Source organism: Carlito syrichta, unplaced genomic scaffold, assembly GCF_000164805.1.
Source record: "Carlito syrichta isolate Samal-C Ts95f unplaced genomic scaffold, Tarsius_syrichta-2.0.1 Scaffold312064, whole genome shotgun sequence".
Classification (NCBI taxonomy): Eukaryota; Metazoa; Chordata; class Mammalia; order Primates; family Tarsiidae; genus Carlito; species Carlito syrichta.
The window spans coordinates 106,682-131,097 of record NW_007256160.1 but is presented as its reverse complement, the minus strand read 5'-3'; the positions used below and the strand labels follow the sequence as shown (position 1 = coordinate 131,097).

The 24,416-nt window shown below is 38.7% G+C and overlaps 1 protein-coding gene across 1 annotated transcript in view; it reads right to left on the bottom strand.

Moving 5' to 3' along the window:
* CCDC150 (coiled-coil domain containing 150) overlaps positions 1-24,187 on the bottom strand; it is a 76,334-nt gene extending 52,147 nt beyond the window's left edge. The window contains exons 1-9 of the mRNA XM_008069476.2: positions 24,024-24,187; positions 21,697-21,917; positions 21,409-21,587; positions 19,770-19,838; positions 12,629-12,745; positions 11,805-11,934; positions 8,234-8,277; positions 5,077-5,169; positions 1,988-2,095 (exon numbers count right to left, since the gene is read on the bottom strand). Of these exons, the coding sequence (XP_008067667.1) occupies positions 1,988-2,095; positions 5,077-5,169; positions 8,234-8,277; positions 11,805-11,934; positions 12,629-12,745; positions 19,770-19,838; positions 21,409-21,587; positions 21,697-21,917; positions 24,024-24,175 (1,113 nt within the window). The 5' untranslated portion in view covers positions 24,176-24,187. The remainder of the gene's footprint in view (positions 1-1,987; positions 2,096-5,076; positions 5,170-8,233; positions 8,278-11,804; positions 11,935-12,628; positions 12,746-19,769; positions 19,839-21,408; positions 21,588-21,696; positions 21,918-24,023) is intronic.
* Between the last annotated feature and the right edge of the window lie 229 nt (positions 24,188-24,416).

The window sequence follows — 24,416 nt, the reverse complement described above, 5'->3', positions numbered from 1 at the left end:
TGCTGGGCTCCAGCGATCCTTCCGCCTCAGCCTTCCAAGTAGCTGGAACTACAGGTGCGCGCTACCACACCTGGCTAATTTTTGATTTATTGTAGAGATGTAGTCTCACCAAGTTGCCCAGGCGGGTCTCGAACCCGCGGGCTCAGGTAATCCACTCATCTCAGCCTCCCAAGGCACAGGATTACAGGCTGAGCCACTGAGCCCGGCTTGAAAATATCTTAACTAGGACACAGATACCAATACAGCAGAAGCACTATAAGTGCCCTACATGGTTTATTTTCCTTGGCTCACCATTTTGGAATTGTCAAAATATACACCATATACCCCAAGTTATAATCCATAAAGTTTCTGCAACTATAGAATATATGAACAACTATTTTGTAAATACTTCTTAAATGCTTATATTTCAAGCATACTTGATTGCAAAGCAAACCTTCATATTTCGCCCTGGTGATATGGGACCCGCTTATATAACACAATGGCATGTGTATTAACAGATGCTTCATTATCCAGGTCATGAATCCTAAGACCATGGAAGCAGGAACTTAGTCCTATTCACCTTCTCACTACTATCTAGATCCAGTATCACATTTGCAGAGTAAACACTAAACGTCAGTAGAATTAATGAAGAGTATCTATTGAGCATCTGTTATACCTAGCACTGCAGGAAATAACAAAGCTATATAAGGCAATGTCCTGCTTCCACGGCTCACAATGTAACTCAGGAAGTGAAACATGCACATAAACTACTACTAGAGAATACAGAATGGCTTGGTGGTCCGCAGCATAACACAAGGATTAAAAGCATCAACTCTGCCGGGCATGGTGGCTCATGCCTATAATCCCAGCACTTTGGGAGGCTGAGGTGAGAGGATTGCCTGAGCCCACTGGTTAGAGACCAGCCTGGCCAACTTGGCGAGACCTCATCTTTACAATAAATCAAAAAATTAACCGGGCATGGTAGTGCGTGCCTATAGTTCCAGCTACTTGGAAGGCTGAGGTGCAAGGATCACCTAAGCCCAGCAGGTTGAGGCTGTGGTGGCCCTAAGTGTGCCACTGCACTCCAGTCTGGGGGACAGGGTGAGACTCCGACTAAAAAAAAAAAAAAAAGCAAAAAAAAAAGCATCAACTCCAAAGTCATCTAGGCTTAAATGCAGCTTTACTCCTTACTAGCTAGGTGACGTTGGGCAAGTTAACCTCATTTTCTTATTTGTAAGAAGAGGAGGATAATAAATATCCTTTTAGATAATGGCTGATATGATTAAGGGAGGTACCATATTAAAATTTCTAGCACATTGCTATGTATATAGAAAGTATACTAAAGAAAATGAGATCCATGACCATGACAGTCTGTTTAGTGTCCTAATAGCAGTTGAAAGAAAAAACTCATTGCATCTTGTTGGATGAACAAAGCTCCTGATGAAAGTGACTCTTAAAGAATAAAAGGAATTTCAAATATTTGAAGATGAAGTAAAGAACACTCTTATCAGAGAAAATGGCCTCAGTAAAATGAGACGTCACAGGGCATTTGGGGGAAAGGTAGGTACTTTAGGGTTAGTCATAAGTGTCCTCCATGATGCTATAAATAACAGAACAGTTTATATAAAATTTAAATGTTTTTGGCAACTACCTTTGAACACCAAGAAATAAATAAACTATCTTGCTGTAAAAAAAAAAAAAAAAAAAAAAGAAATAAAGGCCGGCGTTTAGTCGTTAAAAAAAAAAAAAATAACAGAACAGGCAATTATGTGTCCTAAAGTAATGATACTACAGAAGAAACCATTAAAATGCACTGGGTGTAAGGTCAAATCACTTCTCTAATGAAAACTGAGAACAACTAATGGAAAATATTCAGCAAATTTTTGGGAACATATTGTTAAAATACATTATTCATCAGTGGCCATGCACATTTCCTGATCCCTCAGCTGGGGTGGCCCTCTGCCACCTGGTAAACTCTGCTAAAAGTGCATGAGTGTTAAATGAATACCTGAAGAATGGCTTGGTGGTCCGCAATGATCCTGGCTTTTTCCATACTCATAGCCTGAAGCATGCAGTTCAGCTCTGAACACTGTGTAGTCAGCTGGTCATTCAAAACCTAAGCAACGTATACAGCAGTCATGTTTCTCCAGTGAAGAATCACTCCCATATACGTATCATTTTTCATGATGAATTATAATTTACTATATGCAATACTATCCTCTCATTTTACTAGCTTATAAAATACTTTCCAGTATTCGGAGTTTCTAGCCTAAATAACTCTAATTTTTTTTTTTTTTTTGAGTCAGAGTCTCACTCTGTCACCCAGGCTGGAGTGCAGTAGCATGCTCCCAGCCACTGCAGCCTTGATTTGCTGGGCTCCGGAGATCCTTCCTCCTCAGCCTTCCAAGTAGCTGGAACTACAGGTGTGCGCGACCACGCCCAGCTAATTTTTGATTTATTGTAGAGACAAGGTCCCACCAAGTTGCCCGGGTGGGTCTCAAGCCCACTGGCTCAGGCCATCCACTCGCCTCGGCCTCCCAAAGTGCTGGGATTACAGGCTGAGCCACCGAGCCCAGCCAATGACTCTAAACTAAAAGAGGAGACATGTTGACTTTGGTGGGGCAACGAGGCATGTGGCATTTCACCCATCTTCACAACTTTGAACCAGCTACTGGCCCATTAGCAAGACATCTGCAGAATGGAATTTACAGTGTAGGTGCCCAGGCCAAAATTATAAACAGTCCATGACCATGATTAGATGATGACCATTCAGCATTGTTTAGCTGATAAAACAAAATACCTAAACTCTTTCACCAACTACAGTGTTCATAAAAGCAAAATATGCCATCACAAGATTAATCTTTCAAGGTAAGACAAAAATCTTTTGAGGTACAGATCTATCATACATGTAGTTAACTCTCTTTTCTTCTGATATTTTGAAATTTGTATTCTTGTGAAAAATATTTATCTTAATTATCAGTTATTTTTTAACGTATTAACAAAGATCTTAAGTGGTATTTTTCCTTTAGAATTTTTAAAAATTTTAGATTTGTGGGGTAAATGTAAGGATTTGCTACATAAGCAGTAGTGTGAAGGCAAGGCTGTGCTTCAGCAAGCCCTCTGCTCCCCCACACCTCCAGTAGTGCACACGGTACCTAATGGAGAGTTATGTGCTCCTTATCCCTCCCCTTACTCCCTCCTTTGGCGTGTCCAGTGTCTGTTATTCCCTCCCATGTGCCCAATGTTTAGTGCCCACTATGAGTGAGAACATGTGGTATTGTTTTTTGTTTCTGTGACAGTTCACTTAGAATGATAGTCTCCAACTGCAGAATCTTATGTTTTAAAGAACAAGTTCTTTAAAGACAAATGACATTAAAGGAACAATAGGAAAAATATATAAAAAATGAAATGAGCTGGGCTCGGTGGCTCAGCCTGTAATCCTGCGCCTTTGGGAGGCTGAGGAGAGTGGATGGCCTGAGCCCGTGGGTTCGAGACCCGCCTGGGCAGGCGAGACCTCATCTCTACAATAAATCAAAAAATCAGCCGGGCGTGGTAGCGCATGCCTGTAATTCTGGCTACTCGGAAGGCTGAGGAGGAAGGATCGCCGGAGCCCAGCAGGTGAGGCTGCGGTGGCCGTGAGCGGTCACTGCACTCTAGTCTGGGTGACCGAGTGAGACTCCAACTCAAAAAAAAAATGATATAAAAAAAACCTGGATGATCTGGCACACATTGTAAGTATAGTAGTTAGAACAATGCAGAGCATAGCCAGATGTACAGACTCTTCAGCAAGAAGTAACTGGGGGTGAAACAGAGATTACTGGTTCTTAGAATAGAAATAGCCAATTTTCTTCAGAGACAGTTGACCTGAGCTCAAATTCCAGTTATTTCATTCATTAGCTGTGTTCCTGAACTCTCTGTATATCAGTTTCCTTACCTTTAAAATGTGAAGAATGGTTTCTATTTCATAGGGCTATGGCAAGGATTGCCTTCTGTTAGTAAAATATGGTGCTTAGAATTTGCCTGGAATGTAGAATGGGTTCAGTAACAGTGTTAACTGCTATTAGTATGGGAAGAATAATAGTAGTTATCGTTATTATTATTCTTTTTATTTAAAAGCATATTTACTTTGTATTCTCTTTATTATAAAGAAAGCATAGCAATGCTATGATTCTAACATTGATGTAATCAAATTGTACCAACAGGAAAGTTATTTTAAGCAACAAACCCAATTTCGTTGGGCTCTGGGATAAATAACTCCAGCTTGCATGCATATTTGGTGACTCTTCTTTTCTTTTTTTTTTTTTAATTTTAAGTTGGAGTCTCCCTCTGTCACCTAGGCTGGAGTGCAATGGCATGCTCACAGCCAACTGCAGCCTTGACCTGCTGGGCTCAGGCTATCCTTCTGCCTCAGCCTTCCAAGTAGCTGGAACTACAGGCTTGTGCCATCATGCCTGGCTAATTTTTTGATTTATAGTAGAGACGGTCTCAAACCCCCGGACTCAGGCAATCCTCTCACCTGGGCCTCTCAAAGTGATAACATTACAGGCTTGAGCCACCGTGTCTGGCTAACTCTTCTTGATATACGTTTGTTTGTGTGTGTGTGTGTGTGTGTGTGTGTGTGTGTGTGTGTGTGTGTGTGTGTGTGTAAACATCAGCTAAATTTGGGAACCACCATCCCATAGGAAATGCTTATATATCTCCAAAACCCAGCAAGCATTTATTAGGTTCCTCCTGTGCTATTTATCATAGAAGATACAGAGAAAGTAAAAGATATAACCAGTGCCATTGAACTGGTATGCTGTGGGCAGAAGATATGTATGTGATGAGTAAATTAGAAAGCAAACACAGACAAAGTACAAACTAGTGAATGATTCAGTATTATATCTTATATGTTTATATGTCATAGGAATTTGGAGAGTGAAATGAGAAATGAGTTAATTTGATAATGTTTTACAGATGAAGTAACTCTTACAGAAACAAAAGCTAGACTATGGAGATGTTATAAATTTATATAATCAGGATTATTTGTGGTTCTTTGTTCTTTAATCAAACTAAATTAAATACTATCCATAATCTAGAGAAATGGTGATAACTTACCTGTGCTTTTTCTGATGCTTCACGAAGGGATATTATTTCAGACCTCAAATATACATTTTCTTCATGTTCCTTGTTGAAAGACACCTGCACATTCTATAAAAAAAAAAGATTACTCTCTTTTTGACATGTAAGATATATTATATGTATTGCTATGAAAATACTGTTCTATTTTGACCAGTAATAATTCAAGTTCCAATGAAATATTTTTGTTTTTGAGTCAGTGTCTTACTCTGTTGCCCAGGCTGGAGTGCAGTGGCATGATTACAGCTCACCTCAACCTCATTCTTGTGGACTTAGGCGATCCTTCCGTTCATTTCAGCCTCCTGAGTAGCTGGGACTACAAGTGTGTGCCACCACAGCTGGCTAATTTTTTAAAATTTTTGCAGAGACAAGGTCTCACTATGTTGCCCAGGCTGGTCTTGAACTCCTGGGCTCAAGCAATCCTCCTACCTTGGCCTCCCAAAGTGTTAGGGTTACAAGAGTGCGCAATAGCGCATAGACTCTTACAAATAATTTTTAAAAATCTCGACAGCTTCAGTTCCCAATTTTCTCTTTATTTTTAAATTATTTATCAAAATAGTTTATTTAAAATAATAATGAGATACCACTACACATCTATTAGAATGGCCAAAATTCAGAACACTGACAATACCAAATGCTGGCAAGGATGGGGAGCAAAAGAAACTCTCATTCATTGCTGGTGGGAATGTAAAAATAGTACAGCCACTTTGGAAGACAGTTTGGTGGTTTCTTATAATACTAAACATATTCCTCCAAAATAATCCAGTAATTGCATTCCTTGGTATTTACTCAAATTAGCTGAAACTTATGGCCACACAAAAACGTACACAGATATTTATAGCTTTATTCATAATTCCCAAAACTTGGAAGGAATTAAGATGTTCTTCAGTAAGAAAACGGATAAACTGTGGTACATGAGATGATGGAATAATATTTAGCACTAAAAAGAAATGAGCTACTAAGACATGACAAGTCTCACGCCTGTAATCTTAACACTTTGGGAGGTCAGGGAGAAGGATTTCCTGAGTTCAGGGGTTCAAGACCAGTCTGGGCAACTTGGCAAGCCCTTCTCTACAATAAATCAAAAAAATTAACCAGGCATGGTGGTACATGCCTGTAGCTCCAGCTACTTGGAAGGGGGAGGCAGAAGGATCACCTGAGCTCAGGAGGTTGAGGCTACGGTGGCCACGAGCATGCCACTGCACTCCATCCTGGGCGATAGAGTGAGACTCCAACTCAAAAATAAATAAATAAATAAGGTATGACAAGAAAAGGAGAAAATATAAATGTTTATTACTAAGGGAAAGAAGCCTATCTGAAAAGCCTACATACTATATAACTCCAATATATGACATTTTGGAAAAGGAAAATCTATGGAGATGATAAAAAACAAACAAACAAAAAAAGAGATTGCTGGGAGTTAAGGAGGAGGAAGGGACAAATATGTAGAAAATGAGGGATTTTTAGAGCAATGAAACTACCCTGCATGACATTATAATATACATAATAATATGTCCACCATAGTAGTGGATATATGTCATTATACATCTGTCCAAATTCATAGAATGTACAACACCAAGTGTGAACCCTAATGTAAACTATAGACTTCAGATGATCATGATGTGTCAGTGCAGGTTCATCAATCCTAACAAGTGCACTGCGCTGGTGGGGGAGTTGACAGTGGGGGAGACGACAGTGGGGGAGACTGTGCATGGGTGGGGGCAGGGGTTGTATGGGAGCTCACTGTACCTTCTGCTCAATTTTGCTGTGAATCTAAAACTGCTCTAAAAAATAAAGTCTATTTTTTTAAAAATTGGTTATTAAATCTATTCTCACTTTGGGATTCCAACTAGAAAAAATTGGCCTAATATGCCCAATGTTTATTGCCTACTTATGAGTGATAAGCTGCTATCCTTATATCAAAGTTCTACTCCCTAAGATTAAATGTTTGGCAGGGCACAGTGCCTCATGCTTGTAATCCCAGCACTTTGGAAGTCGGAGGTGAGAGGATTGCCTCAGCCCAAGGATTCGAGAGAAGCCTGGGAAACATGACAAGACCTCGTTCTCTACCATAAATCAAAAAAATTAACCGGGCAGGTGGCGCATGCCTATAATTCCAGCTAATTGGAAGGCTGAGGTGGAAGATTCGCCTGAGTCCAGAGGGCCGAGGCTGCGGTGGCCATGAGCATGCCACTGCACTTCAGCCTGGGCAACAGAGTGAGTCTCCGACTCAAAAAAAAAAAAAAAGATTAAAGGTTTGTAATCTTACATACACATATTTTGCTATTAGCAGTAAGAACTTGTGATTTCAAAAGTACATATCCAAGGGTCTTTTACAGTTATATGTAAGTGAAGACATTTTCATCAAGGAGTACCTAGGGGTGGAGCAGAAGAAAGAGCCTTTGTTTTGAGTGGTGGTGGTAATGGGAATTACTTCTCTTTGAGCTGGGAGAAAGGTGGCAGAGATGAGACCAGTGGGCTGGGCTTTCCCTAAAAAGTCCTTAGTAGAATGAGGAAGGACAAAGTGTATATCCTCTCCCTACAGTGAGAGAACCACCTTTCTATTTTCCCAGGAGAAGCATCTTGAGAGAGAAAAATGTCACATAACACATAACACTATCTCATGATAGTGTCCAGAAAAATTATTCCAAATAGCATCTACAAATAAAGAGCTTAATTTAGAAACATAAGATAAATAAAGTAGTTGTACTTTTTTATTTTAAGAATTATGGTAAAATATACATTACATAAAATTTACCATTCTAAACATTTTTAAGTACAGTTTAGAGGCATTACATATGTTCACACTCTTGTACAAAAACATCAACCAAAAAGTAGTTATATTTCTTACATTTCATTTAAAAAGTTAATTTATAGCAATTAGTTTGCAACAGGCAAAAAGTACAACTGTCTCATTATTTTTAACAATTCATCTTTTCCAAACTATATCCTGGATGAAATGATTTCTTAGTTCTTAATAGCCAGTATTACTCTAAGTACACGACTCATCTACATGAAATTTCTTTTATAAAGATTTTAGGAAAATCAGAAGGACTGTAAGCCAACATGGATGAGGAAGTGGGACTTAGTGAAGAGAGGAAAGACCACCTCTGTACTCCACTACCTTAAAACTTACCTTATTTTCTTCAACCAACTTGGAAATGAGGTCATCTCTAGAAACTAAAAACAAAAAGTCTATATAACTATGATAATAATGATTTACACACTGAAATTACATGATACTGCTTTCCCTGAGAAACTTTCTTTTTTGTTTGTTTTTTTTTAGTGTATATTTTGCGGAAATAAAGATAAGCTTTTTATGTTTTTATGGTCTGAAAACAAAGTTATGGAATTACCAAGAAACCAGTCCCTGGCCATTTGTGATGGTAAAGGGGGTCACAGATTACTCCACAAGTAGTTGATGAGCCTGAGGCATTTTCAGCTGAGGAGGAACGTAATCAAAGATTTCTGTTGGAGAGCTCATGCTAACAGGAGTTACAGAAAGGTGGGAAGCCAGTTTTGTGCTGTTGCAGTAACTGACATGTAAGCCCATGAGAACTGGCTGTCCTTGGTCATGACCATGGGAAGCAGAAGAAAGACAGATGAGGGAGTCAGCAGAGAGGGTGGTGGGGACACAGTGGCTGACAGGTAGGTAGAAGCAGTAAATGAGCCAAGAAGAACATCTAGCATTCAGACTTGCATAGCTGAGTGGAGAGGGGACTCTTGACTCCCAGGGAATCAGAGCAAGGGGCAGGTTTAGAGGAAAGAGTGTTTTCCACATGTGTTGACATACTTGCAGGCATCAAAATACACACACTTAGTTGGCAATAAGATACTGGTGTAAGCTCAGGAGGACGCTTTTATGTGGAAAACAAAGATCCGAAACCACTCCAGGTATATACAGTGAAACGAAAACCAAAAGTCAGAAAATCATGGAACAGTTTGGCACTATATGCTAGTAGCCAAAAAAGGAAAGCTGTTTTGAGGGTAATGTTCTGCCTTCATAGAAAAATTCATAAGAGTGCCGGAGTCCTGCTCCTGAAAGGGTCGGGAGTCTCTGGAGGTGTGACAGCATAGACGACTCACAAAAGAAAAGAAACTAGAGAGAAAGAAAGGGACTGGACTCCTGCTTAGAATTAAGCAGAAGCTGTTTATTGAGAGTTCTCCAAGGGCTTTTATCCCCAAACTCTGCAAAGTTATCTTCATGGGAACTCCTGCTGCTATGGTTACACAAAAGGTAGCATGTGTGCCTTTCACATGAACAGGTTCAAGTGCACACAGGACACCCCCCACTCTCAAGCAGTTGTATTTTTCAAACACGAGGAAGAACATGAGAAAGAACAACCACAAATTGTCTTTTTGTTTCTTATCCAGTTTCTATGTACCCTAAATTGTTTACAGCTACATAACATCTTTCAGTGCTTACACCTGAAACCAACATAATGATATATTACCTTTTACTATTCTATGCTAATTCAAACTAGTCTCTATACTCTCCTAGCACCAGCTGGCCTAATTCAAACTTCACTAGCCTCCCTGAATTAAACTGAACTAACCACACTTCTATAACAAAATAGGTACTTAAATTTTCTTTAATCTATATAAATTATTTTCTAAAACCTGTATCTATAATTTTCTAAAATCACATCAAGAGAACCTGTGACTTGCACTAAGGCTCTTCAATGTGACTCAAAGTTAAACTTAAATTGTTTAAAAGTAAAAACCATAAACCATGGAAAATGGGAACAATAGACCCCCAAGTTAGTTGTGTTCATTTCAGTTCAGAGTCCTCTGTTAGAGCCAGCAGGAGCCTTTCCTGGTTGCAGTGCCAAATGGAAAAGGAGGGAGGGAATGGGGTCAATTGCTTCCGAATGCATCCTAGTGGTCTCAGGGTCCATGGCCCTCCCTGATCCCTAACGCTCAGTGGGCCTCCGTGGCGGCTTCCAACAATAGAAATCTATTAGTTAAACATTCTAAAGCCAGAAAATTATAAAACACATAAAAATCACATTTTATATAGAATATATACAAGAACATATATAGAAAAACCTTATATAGGATATACATATAGGAAAACCATACTTTTTGAACACATGAATCCACAATTCAATAGAATAAACTCTAATTTAAAATATGCAAAAAGATAAACTATATTACTTATCTTGATAAAAGTAAGAATGAAAGGGTAGTGTTTCTCTTACTTGAGAGAACAATGTAATCATTTTCAGTAACATACGTATATAAGTGTCTATTGTTAATAAACTGTGTATAAAGTTACATTTTTTAATTCATTGAAGCAAATATCTAAAGGCATTCCTTTTATTAATTTCTAGCTAGAAAAACTACTTGTACCTTAAAGTAGTAAAACTACATGTAAGCCAACAGTCTATAATTTAATATTAAGCACATAGCTGCTTTTCTTCATGTCAGTTTGCATTACTGTTGTTTTAATCTTCAGTTTTTAATGGTCTTCTACATATTCTTTACAAAATTCAAAAGTATAGAATTAATCCAACGAGAAAGTAACATAAAAGCTTACTTAATCAGAGGGCCAACTGAGATCATAGAAAGACGTGTTTTAGGCCCAGTGGTTCACTTGCTGTGGGTCCTTAGGTACAGTCTCTCTAGATCATTATATTTTTTACAGAATGTGGATATTGTCTTACAAGGTTGTCATCAATCTCAAATGGGATAATGTGGCAGACCCATAAAATGTCACCTGCATTTTTGTAGGCAAACAATCACAGAGAGACAGAAAATGTTCCTGGGGTACTGTCAGTGGGAACTTCACATAGTAATTCACCAGCCAACAACTGAAGGAAAAGGAAGCATTTCTGCTAAAAACAATAAGTCAAGACACTGAATAAGTTACTCTTTGCTCTACGTGTTTTATGATTTGTATTGCCCCATTGTATCATAGAGCAGAGACAGTGCACTGAAGAAAAGGCAGGCTTGGAGTCAGAAGACCCAGGTCCAGGGCTCAGTTTACCAATATTTCCTTTTGTAACTTTGGGAAATAGAGACAACTTTGAGTATTAACGAGATAATTTATGTGAAAGCTTGGGGCAAACCACAAAGTGTTAATTATGTGAAGCACTGCACTATCATCTGTGACTTCTGTCATTGAGACTATCTGGAAATGCTTTACAGTGACATATATAAGCAAGAGTTGTATAATAAAGGACTGATGGGTTGGAAGAAGCACACTGAGCAACTTGCGATCAAGTCTGGGCCCTTCTACTTTCTAGCTATGTCATCTTTGAATAGTCAACTGTAAAATGAGATTAATCTGAGCTCTCGTTAAGGTAATTTAGGACCATCTATCTCTACAAATATGGTTAACCAGAATAGATAAACTACATAAAATCAGTAAGCTAGAAAGGGTTAATAACCATATCCCTTATTAAAATTTTACTATCCAATGTCCAACCTAGATGTCTAGAAACCAAATGTTCTCAAGTTCACAAACAAATAAGCCTGGAACAAAATAAACCTAAATAAAGAATAGTTTAAAATTAAGAGGGTCAAAACTAATATTACAACATTCCTTTTTGTCTCAGTGCTACAGGCAGAAAGGAAATCAGCAACTTTCTACATTCAGGATTATGGGAAGTACTAGCAACACTGGCCACTTCAAGAATTTGGGACTTTTTGCATGAAATCTCAAAAACTAACCAGAATGTGATTTCCCACATCTATTTTCATACTTAGATCAGACTTCAGCTGTGAGGTAGCCGTCTCCAACTCTCCTTTCTTTTGTTGTTCCTGGGCCAGTAATTCTTGGGTGGTCCTTATGGAACTGCGTAGGGCAAGGCAATCTTGCTGCAAAAGTTGTACCTGAAATTGTATAAGAAAAACTCCTTTGCTGTAAGGTGAAGATTTCTTGGTTTTTGTTTTTTTGAGACGTAGTCTCACTCTGTCACCCAGGCTGGAGAGCAGTGGCATGCTCACAGCTACCACAACCTCGACCTGCTGGGCTCAGGTGATCCTTCCGCCTCAGCCTTCCAAGTAGTTGGAACCACACGCCACCAGTGCCCAGCTAATTTTTTTTATTTACTGTAGAGATGAGGTCTCGCCAAGTTGCCCAGGCTGGCCTTGAACCCCTGGGGTCCGGCAATCCTCTTGGCTCGGCCTCCCAAAGTGCTGGGATTATAAGTGTGAGCCACCACACCCGGTCCAGGTAAAGATCTCTAATAAACAACCTTAGAGCACATGTGTAAGGTCATATTCCAATCTTAACATCACTGAAGGTAAAAGAGAAGTTAGTCTTTAAGTCACAGTTGAGATCTTGGCAGAATACAGTGCCGCGCTTTCTCCAACACACCAGACACCAGCCTCTTATTAAAAAGATGTTTGTTTCTTTTCCTCATTTTTCAAAAAAGTCTGTAGTAAGAATGTTAACATATTACTAAAGAAGAGTGACAATTTTAATAAGAGGAAGTTGGCAAAAGTGTAAGTTTATAGGTAAGACATCTGCTTTTCTCTTTTGGATTTACTTCCCCAATGTAAATAAGAGAGGAAATCTTCCTACCTGTTTGTGCTCCACCTCCACTGCTGAGCCCATTTCTTGGATTTTGAGAAGCATGGCTGATCCAGATTTCTCCAGAGATTCCCTGAGGTACCTCTCCTGAGCCAGCTGTCTCCTTAACTACAGAGCAATATCGCAGTCAGGTGAGACCAAGTGATTGTCATGTCCATGTAACAAAGAGCAGAGTTACCATCTTCAAACCATCTTCCTTTGTTTAGGACTACTCAAAAACAGGCTTTTGTGTCTCCCTAGTGGATAACCTTCGAAGAAATATAGATCAAATGTATTGCTCATCTTCTTTTGTTTAAGACCATTTTCTAAGTTTGAGATCAAAAGAAAGGATATAATAGAATAGAAGGAAAAGAACAGAGTACACAGCAAGTGGTAAGAGTAAGTACTGCTTCATGAATATCTGTGTGTATGGTAATGAAGTGTAAAATATGTCCTGTAATGGACTGTTGTTAAAAAAAAAAGATTTGAAAGACACTAGTATCTTACCTAGTGTGTATTTTTGACTTTATTTTTCAACTCTTTATTTCCTATATTTTGATTTCTTCATCTCCACATTTTTTCCCCCTGTATTATTATAAACATCCCTCTGAAAGCTGTCTTGATTCTGTTTTGGATTTAAAGGTCTAAACAAATAATGAAGTAACAAGTACCAGACAAAAGTGACACTCAAGAATTTGAGTTCTGTGATACTGTGATATAGTAAGAAATGTAAATTTGGTCTCTGCACCTGGTTCCCGGCACACAACTCCTAAAAACTTTGGAATCTCCTGAGAAGAGTGTCTCTTGTATGTGAATGAGAAGGCTGGTTGGTAGGGGTGAGTAGCTTGCCGATGGGTTGGTCACCAGAAAGACCAAGGCATGATTAGAGGGCTGGGATTTCAGCCCCTCACAACCTCCAATGAGGCAGAGGCAGTGAAGGTGGAGCTGATCATCAGTGGCCAATAATGTCATCAGCCATGCCTGTGTAATGAAGTCTCCATAGAGACCCCTAAGGATGGGGTTTGAAGAGCTTCTGGATAGCTGAACATGCAGAGGTTCCTGGAGGGCTCATGCCAGGAGAGTCTGCGCCCCTCCTCACATGCCTTACCCTGTGCATCTCCTGTCTGGCTGTTCATCTGCATTTCATTTATTCATTATAATAAACAGGAAAATGTAAGTCAAGTGTTTCCCTCATGGGTTCCATGAGCTGTTCTAGCGAATTAATGGAACTCCAGGAGGGGATCTGGGAACCCTGATCAATAGCCAGCTCGTCAAAAGAAGAGGTCACAACCTGGCACTTGCAATTGATATCTGAAGTTGGGGGCAGTCTTGTGGGACTGAGTCCTTAAACTGTGGGATGTGACACTGTCTCTGTGTAGATAGTGTCAGAATTGAATTGAATTATAGGAGACCCAGCTGGTGTCCACTGAAGAATAGAATTGCTTAGTATACGGGGAAAAGTCGCCATACTTCTGGTGTCAGAAGTGTTGTGTTAAGTGGTCCACGAGAGTAAGAAAACTCACTTTGGTTTTGTCCTATTTTGGAGGTACACTGATCTTATTTCTGTCAACAAATGACTATAAAACGAATCAGATAAAGTATGAAGGCTATCTTTGATTATGAGGTAAAGAGATATTTCCAACTTAAATGGGAATTGCAGAGAATTCTATTTCTGTTATGAAGTGATATTAAACTGAAGGAAATTATATTTTTAAACCCCAGAGTAGATGATATAATAGCACACTTTGTAACTATTCTCTAATATTTTATGTGCTTTCCCTATGGATGGTATATTTTATAATTTTTTGAAAGTTTTTTAAAAGTTGAAAGAGGTAAAAAAATGTGTTGGCATATAATTGTTGCAAGATTGCTAATTTTAGAAATGCTCTATAATTTTGTTAATCATATCCCTGATATTAAACATGTAGGTTTAACTTTTCACTATTCTAACTCCTACGGTCCTGAACATACCTGTGAGTAAATCTTTCATTGTTTCTGATAATTTCCTTAGGATAAATTCCTACAGGAAGAATCACTAGATTAAAGGTATGAACTTTTAGTCTCTGACACATACTGTAACTCCCCAATGGCACCATCTAGCAGTATTTGAATAAATCCCATCAGCACCATGTATTATCATTTCCAAAATCTTTCCTAATCTAATAAATAAAAATGTGTTAATATTTTTGCATTTCCTTTGTTACTAGTGAGATTAAACATCTTTTAACATGGCTATTAGCTCCACATATTTCTTTTCTGAATTTTCAGTACTTATCCTTTGTCTACTGTTTTTTTGGGGGGGCATTTTTAGTCAATTTTCAGTACTTTAAAAGGGAAAATGAAAAAAACAAATTAAAAAAGCAGAAAAATGTGATTCTTTCAATCTAAAAGAAGGGGAAATGATCATTTTGTCTAGTTTTGTTATGTTTTATTAGTTTTGCTTTTTAACATGTAGAAGTTTAAGTTCTTATGTGGTAAAATCTATTGCACTTTTAATAATTTTATTCCTTCCTTTTAAGCCTAGAAATTGCTTACTTATCCCATGATATGATAAATATTACAATTCTATGTAAGAATTAACCATAGATTTCATTTTTGGCTATATTTTTTTGGGTTTTAGTATCAGATTATAATCATATGGAGTAGCTTAATATATATTTTTCTAAGCTTTCTGCCAAATTATATAGTATAATTTGTTCAAGATATAATTTTTTCCTTGGAAGTTTCAGAATACTAATCCATAAAATCATCTCATATTTATTTTAGTTGTGTCACTGTCAAATGTGACTCAATTTATAATTAATTCATAATTAAAATAAATATTTAACTCTTTTGAATTGTTTTAATCATTCCCATGATATAAACTTGAAAGGATTTAGCTAGTCATCTTTTTAAAGGATGGTAACTTTTCAAAAGAGATATCTTCTTCTTTTATACATGATATACATATTATGTACAAAAGTGCATTACAAAGATGATATTTTATAATTATGCTGAAACTATCTCTATAAACTTCATAAAATTAACCAGGGAAGAAGGGAGTAGGAGAAAAGAAAATAAACTATGTACACTCAGCATTAATCATGGAGTCAGTTTGCTCTCTGACCTGCCTTCTCCTAGCTGGCTGATATCTGTTGTCTTAGAATCACATAGGCTCTAGTTTATAGTTGCCCTTAACTGCTCCTTAGATGACAACTTTAACGTTATGAAATATTAAGTTTTCTCTTTGAGATATTCTTTCAGGTCCTGTATACTAGTGAAACTTACTGACGTCAGCTGGTTTGAAGGCCCCTAAGAGGAACTGACTCACCAGAGAATAGTTTTCACATTTTGATGAGTTCATCCCTATGACCCCAATCAATCGACAACCCTAATGTTCCAGCCCCCTGCCTTCCACAATCCCCTTAAAAGCTCCAGTCCAGAACTCTTCAGGCAGATGGATTTGAGAAACTCCTCCTATCTCCTTGCTCAGCCCTCCCTGTAATTAAACTCTTTCTCTGCTACAGACTCTGCTGTCTCAGTGTCTGTGACTGCACAGTGGGTATGTCTGCCTAGTGGTCCTGTAACAATATTGTAGAGGTATCAATTTCTGAATTATTATCTAGTACAATCAATCTGTTTAATGTTTATCAGATCCAAATTTTATATATATTTTTACATAATACATACATATATATTTCTTATCTCTTAGGAAGATAAGTACCATATTTATTCTATCTGTATATAGCCCTGTTGAAGCCTACTTACAACATGACTGTTTGGAAATAGGACCTTTTGAGAGGTAATTAACTAAAATGAGGCCATTAGGGTAGCCCCTAATGCAATCTGACTAGTGTCTGTATAAGAAGAGATGTGGACACACAGAGACACCAAGGATAGGTACACACAGAGAAAAGTGTGTGTGAGGGCACAGTGAGAAGGTGGCCACCTGCAAGCCAAGCAGGAAGGCCTCAGGAAAAGCCAAACTTGTTGACACTCTGATCTTGGACTTCTGGCCTCCAGAACCTCCAGAAATAAATTTGTTTACACTACCCCATCTGTGTGACTTCATTATGGCAACCCAGCAAACTAATATACCCTTCCTGTGCTACACACCCTCAAAATATCAGTTGACTAGTACAGTTCTTCTGCAGGTCCTTGACAGAGCTCCATCAAAAATCAAGATTTTACCACAAAACCAAGAATTAAGAATAAGATTTTCCCTTAGCCAGGCGTGGTGGCATGCACCTATAGTTCCAGCTATTTGGAAGGCTGAGGCAAAGGGATTGTCTGAGCCCAGCAGGTCGAGGCTGCGGTGGCCATGAGTATGCCACTGCACTCCAGCCTGGGTGACAGTGAGATTCTGACTCAAAAAAAAAAAGGAATAAGATTTTCTCAATTAAAAATAATGTTAAGCAGTAATACAGTGGAGAAAGGATTTTTTATTTCAACAAATGGTGCTGGTACCACTGGACATCCATACCCTGAAAAGATTTTAATCTAGGAGCAAATCTCATGACTTTCATAACAATTAACTCACAATAGATCAAAGACCTGAATGTAAAATGCAAAACTATAAAATTTCTAAACATAGGAGGAAACCTAGGTGACTTGAGCTTGTTGATGACTTTTTTGATACAACACCAAAATCCATGAAAGAAAAATTTGATAAATTGGACTCCATTAAATTTAAAATCTTCTGCTCTGTGAAGAACATTATCAAGGGCACCAAAAGACAAGCTATAGACTGGGAGAAAACATTAGCCTCACGCATTTTTGATAGAGGGCTGGTATCTAAAATACATAAGAAAACAATTCAGTTACAAAATGGGCAAAAATAACAGGTACCTCACCAAAGAAGATATACAGATGGCAAATAAACATATGAGGCCCAGGGTGGTGGTTCAAGCCTGTAATTCCAGTACTTTGGGAGGCAGAGGCGAGAAGATTGCCTGAGCTCAGAGGTTCGAGACAAGCCTGAGCAACATGGCGAGACCTCGTCTCTGCAATAAAAAAAAAAAAAAAAATTAGCCGGGTGTGGTGGTGCATATCTGTGGTTCCAGTTACTTGGAAGGCTGAGGCAGAAGGATCACCTGAGCCTAGCAGGTTGAGGCTGCAGTGGCTGTGAGTGTGCCACTGCACTCCAGCCTGGATGACAGAGTGTGACTCCAATTAAAAAAAAAAAGAAAAGATCTTTGGGGTCATATGTAATTGAGGAACTGCAAAATGAAACAAGATACCACTATGCACCTACCTATTAGAATGAAAAAATCTCAAAATACTGACAACACCAAGTGCTGGTGAGGATGTGGAGCAACGGAAGTTCTTATTCCTTGCTGATGGGAATGCCAAATGGTATGGCCATTTTAGAAGACAGGTTGGCAGTTTCTTACAAAGCTGGTAAGATCCAACAGTTTCTTCTTTGTTTTTTACCAAAATTAGTTGAAACGTATGTCCACACAAAAACCTTCTCACAATGTTTATAGCAGCTTTATTCATAATTGACAAAAATTGGAAGCAACCAAGGTGTCCTTCAATAGGTGACTGGATAAACAGATTGGTACATACAACAGAATATTGTTAAGCTGTACAAAGACATGAACCATCAAACCACAAAAAGACATGAGGAAATTTTAAGTGCATATGCTGAGTGAAAGAAGACAGTCCAAAAAGGCTATATACTGTATGATTCCAGTGATAACAAAACTATAGAGATGATAAAAAAAAAATCAGTGGTTGCCAGGGGGTTGGCGGAGAGGAAGGAGGGATGAGGTATATCATAAGATATTTTGAGGACAGTGCAACTATTCCTTAGGACCCTGTAATGGTGTATATATGGCCTTATACATTTGTCAAAAACACAGAATTGTACATCACGAAGAAGACTGCATCTTAATATAAACTGTGGACTGTGGTTAAATGATGGATCAATATTGGTTCATCAAATGTAACAAAAGTTCCACACTAATGTGAGATATTAATAATGGGGAAATAGCCAGGCAGGGTGGTTCACGCCTATAATTCCAGCACTTTGGGAGGCTGAGATGGGAAGATTGTTTGAGCCCAGGAGTTCAAGACCAACCTAAGCAACATAGCAAGACCTCATCTCTATAAAAAATTAAAAAATTAGCCGGGTGTGGTGGCACATACCTGTAGTCCCAACTACTCAGGAGGCTGAGATGGAAGGATCACCTGAGCCCAGTAGGTTGAAACTGTGGTCAACCATGATCGTGCCACTGCACTCCAGCCTGGGCAACAGAGTGAGACTCTAATTCAAAAAGAAAAAAAAGGGGGGATCTATTGGAGTGGGGAGAGGAGCTATACAGGAACTCTGGGTTTTCTGAGTAATTTTTCTGTAAACCTAAAACTGCTCTAACAAAATAGTCTATTAAAAGATCTAAAAAATAAAAAAGTGACACATTCTAACTATAAACAATCATGCTTTTATCAGAAATTTTACTGGCAAATAAAGCACTTGATATAAAAGAATTTTCCTGATAGCTACGTTTACCACCTAAAGCACTAAAATTTGCCATTTTAAAAACAGTTTTGCATAGGAATTTTCTTAAGGAGGGTGTCCACTTCTGTTTTGTTTAACAGGGTCATTCCGACATCATTTGGTCCATAATTTGGACTAATGTGCTACCCCTCTGCCAGCGAAGCCTGAGGCTTCGGTCACTGCAGAGCATGTGCGTTAACAATTCAGACTCCTCACTGTTTTCAGAGGCACACTTTAGCCCAACAGCTTTCAGCAGCCACCTACTTCACATTTCCCCATCTGTTACCTACTCAAACTCAGGCTAAAATTAAGGTTTTAAGGAAAATCAGAGGAGCAGACTTATTAAAAGCTTTCTATTCTAACACAACTCTCAATGGAGAGGCCTTGGCACCTAACTGCAGAACGTGGGCAACCGCACACTACAGTACCTCCTGCCCAGTTCAGAGAGCACTGACTTTTGTTTCTAGTTTTGTGGCAGTATTGAGGCAAAGGATGCCTCAATGTCACATCAGGGCAGGCACTTTCCCTGGAATTCAGTTGGCATATTTCAAACGACTTCCAGCTGCACAGGCATACATTTTCTTTTTCAAAGGTTTCTTTTCATTCTCTTTCTGCTGTCTTCATTTCCCTGCAATTCCAACACCTCCTCCACCCTCCTGCATTTTTTTATCTTACCTCCTGAATTTTAAAATTCATTTTACGTTTTGTGGTTTTCAGTTCCTCTTCAATAATGGCTGCATTCTTCTAAAAGTAGAAGGAGAAAAGTTTCTAAAACATGAAATGACAGGAAGAAATTGTCTATAGGTTTATCAGTTCAAATCTAGGATTTTTTTTCTGGCAGGCTAAAAATGCAATTTTTAATATGGTTATAAACATTCCTTTATTATAAGTCTGAAGTAATTATTATAATGAGTTATTTAAAAGGAAAATTGTTTTATTACTTTGATTCAAGACTTCTATAATTTCCTCTTTTATATCTCAAATAATGATTAATCACACCCACCTCCTATGTAAAATTCAATAATCAGAGGATAATCTGATAATTGACAAGCATTTTACTTACAGGGTATATTCCTTTTTTTTTTTTTTTAAGAAGTCTATTTCTGCCAGCTTCAAATATTATTCATACTTAGGAGTTGAGGATGAAAAACACAGCATTCACTACTCACTCTTTTCTATTCTTACCACAATCCCAGATGTCAAACCTGAGTTGTCTTTGCCTTCTTTCCTACCTCAAGCCTCCATCCAGTCCCCTATTCCACCAGATTCTTCTTCACAGAATATCTGTTTCCTTCCATAATGTCACAACCCTTGATCAGATCTAATTAGGCTCATGCCACAAATAATGCAATGGATTCCTAGTTGGTTTCTCTGACTGCAATTTATTTTCCCCTTAATCGATACTCCATAACACTGCCAAATTAGTTTTTGTTTCTATTATATCACTTCCATATCAAAAATCTGAATCATACCCATAGGATCAAGCCTACTCACTGATTATCCTTGATTTTGAGACATTATGCAATGGATCGCTAGCTAATGTCCAACTGTCTTCCCACAAGGAAATCCTCACTGCTGTCAGGCGAGTTTATGTGTCCCCCTAACTGCATCCATTAGAAAGATCTAGGTTCAAAGCCAAGTTACAGGAAGAAGACAGGCATGTGTGATCTTGGACAAGCAACTTCTTTTGGGGTCCCAGTAGTTTAGTGTTAAAAATAGGGACAATAGTATCCCATTTCACAAGATTTTGCAACAATGAAATAAAACACCTTGAACTCTATGGCACTGCTTGGCCCATGGAGGGAGAATAGTACTGCTTCTTTTCCTAATGGTCTTTATTCCTTGCCGCACCTGCGTGTGCTCCTTGAATGTCCCTACCCCTCCACTTTGTCTCTCTCCTGAAGCTACCTCTTTCCGACAGGGCACCCTCACCTTCTCAGGCACACCTGAGCACAGAGCCCTTATTAGGCAGTTCCCACTTCTTGTCCTGCACTGTCTTGTAACATTTTCCACACCCTTGTTCCTTCCCTATTTAATTTTTCATGTTTTTTGTACTCCCAACTAGCAAGCGAGCTCCTAAAGAGCAGACTCCCCCTCCTGTCTCATGACCCCACCATCACATGTATAGGATGAGGGTGCCATAAATAATCAACTGCTGATGGCACAACAGTGGGATAGTTACCAGTGCAGACAGATGTCACATGCTAAGAACCTCATGTAACATCACTTATTTTAAAGGTCAGTTTTGCAAGTGTGTTGTCTCCTCCAGCTAACACATGGCAGGAGTTTGTCCTTCAGGTCTCTGAACTCCAACCTTTGTCTCTGAGGCAACCTCCAGCGTGGCGGTCAGCCTTTGCACCTCGTCTTGTGCCTTGTCTTCTTCCTCTTTTACATCTCTCAGTTGCTGGCGTAAGTTCAGAACCTCAAGGTGAAGGAGCTTCAGGTCCTTGGAATGCTCTTCCTGTATTGTGTTCAGACGATCCTTCAGAAAAGCTACAGGTGGCACAGGAGGGGCATCAAGCAGTAGAAAGGTCAGCAAAGGAAAACAAAAAACTCACAGAGCACCTAACACAAGCCCCTGATGACTTGTTTCTCTCCATACCTGTCTTCTGGGGATTCAAATCCTTTTCAGTCTGTAGACGAAAGATGTTCATCTTCAAGGACTGGATGAGGCTTTCCAGACGGCACATTCGATTGACCAGAAACTCACAGTTCTTCCATAAAATATCTGTTTTTCCTGAACAAATCACTTCATTCTGGACTGGGCTAAGGACTCTCTGGCTGGCAGGATCTTCTAAACAATATGGAACTTCTAACTGGCCTCTGGACAAAGATCCCAATATGACAATATTATGCAATGAAATTTGTACTATGGTAATCCTAACCACTGTGTCAACGTAATGTTTCTAAAAAGAATAACAATTAGAGAGTGAAGTGAGCAACATGGCAGGCTTCTGACTCTCTCTACACCCAATAAATGTCTACAAGTGCTAAGTTTCCTCTGAGAGAAAGTCAGAAACGAGTTGAATCTTCTGCACCAGGTAACTACAAAAATATCCACATCGAATGGGTGGAAAAATCTGAGGCACCCTCACAATTAATAAGAATGTATTGCATGTTTCAAAATTGCTAAAAGAGTAGATTTTAAATGTTCTTACCACAAAGAAATAAGTATGTGAGATGATGGATATGTTAATTAGCTTGATTCAATCAATCTACAACATATACATGTATCATAACTTCATACTGTACCCCACAAATATATACAATTATTATTTGCCAATTAAAAATAAAAATATTTGTTAAAAATTGGATTCCTTAGTTAACAAGTATTTATTAGCCCCTCCAAATTTAAATACAGAGAGCACCATTAGGTAAGGAGGATGGAACCAACATGAAATGGATGAAAATCACTGACTTTTTTTTTTTTTTTGAGTTGGAGTCTCACTCTGTCGCCCAGGCTGGACTGTAGTGGCCGCTCCCGGCCACCGCAGCCTCGACTTGCTGGGCTCCGGCAATCCTTCTGCCTCAGCCTTCCAAGTAGCCAGAATTACAGAGACACGCTACCATGTCTGGCTTATTTTTTTATTTATTGTAGAGATGAGGTCTCGCCAAGTTGCCCAGGCGGGTCTTGAACCCGCAGGCTCAGGCAATTCACTCACTTCAGCCTCCCAAAGCGCGGGATTACAGGCTGAGCCACCGAGCCCGGCTAAAATCACTGACGTTTAATTGTTGTTTATTTTATCTGTGCTTTTCATAAATTTTTTATATATAAAAATAAGTGATACATAAAACATATTAACAACTAATTCTAAAATGGTGAACTAAGAATTAATGTTAGCATGGAGGAAATATATTCACATCATTGGAGAAATTTTTTAAATGAAGTCATAATAAACATTTCTATTGTGTTAACAACATGTTTAACATTTGTGCCAAATATAATTTGAAACTGCTAAAGAGTTATATATTCCATGGGTGTTATAATACCAACTATTCTAATTTTATGTCTTAGTAAAAGACACTCAGGAAATGTAAATACAATTTTAAAAAAATCACAACAGAAAATTTGACATTGGCTCCTTAAGCCCCCAGATCCCTCAGGTTATCGCTAAACCAACTTTGTTCAGTAACTGCTTTAGCAGCACTAGGGGAAAAAAAAAGTTCCTTTTTTGCATACCTTATTCTAAATTATGAATTTTTTTTTTTTCTTTGAGTTGGAGTCTCACTCTGTCACCCAGACTGGAGTGCAGTGGTCACTCCCAGCCACCGCAGCCTCGACCTGCTGGGCTCCGGCGATCCTTCCGCCTCAGCCTTCCGAGTAGCCGGAATTACAGGTGCGCACTATCATGCCCGGCTAATTTTTTGATTCATTGTAGAGATGAGGTCTCGCTGCCCAGACGGGTCTCAAACCCGCAGGCTCAGGCAATCCACTCACCTCAGCCTCCCAAAGGCGCGGGATTAGCCACCGAGCCCAGCTATGAAATTTTTTAAGACTTCCAAACTTCTCTTTTACTTTATAATAAACAAGGAAGAAGCAGCTTAGGACCAAATGAATAGCATGACACAATATTTTAGATTTTTCACTTTAACAAATATCAAAGTCTATTTTCAATTTTAAAATAAGAATCAATAGTTTCTTAATTACATTAACAAATTATAATTTCTTTTTAATCAAATGTTGAAGATAAACAGAATACCAAAGTTTGTGTACCTAATTAATATCCTTTAATTTGTTTGACGAATAATTATCATAGTTCTATCACAGAATGACAACTCTTTATCTTACAAATATTTTCTAACTAACGTTCACATGCAAACTGTCATTTCTTAATATCTATCTCATCTGCCAAACTACTACGACGCCTATGAACAAGCAGTGAAACAAAATCCTTAAACCTACAGAGACCCAGTTTATTTTTCTGTTACCTTTTTTCACAAAAATTCAACATGATTAGGTCATTTCTCAGAGAATTGGTCTGCTCCTCAACGATCCTCATCCTTTGCTGAAGTATCGTGAATGTTTCAGAAGCTGTAGCGTTGATGTTGGTTGGAGAGATGACTGGTCTGGAAGTTTCCATATGTACCTAGGAATAGAGTCACAGCACTAGTGTGGTAGGTTCTATTATTGTTCAAAAGAGTCACTGCCCATTTCTGTGGCAGATTATGTACCACTGCCTGTTGAACTCAGGAATGGCCACGCACCCTGCTTCAGTCAGTTGAATGTGAGTGGAAGCTTTGAGAGCCAGTTTGTCATCCACATCTCTCTCTTCCCTCCTCTGTGAGATGAGCATCCCAGATAGGATTTGCTCCATGTACCAG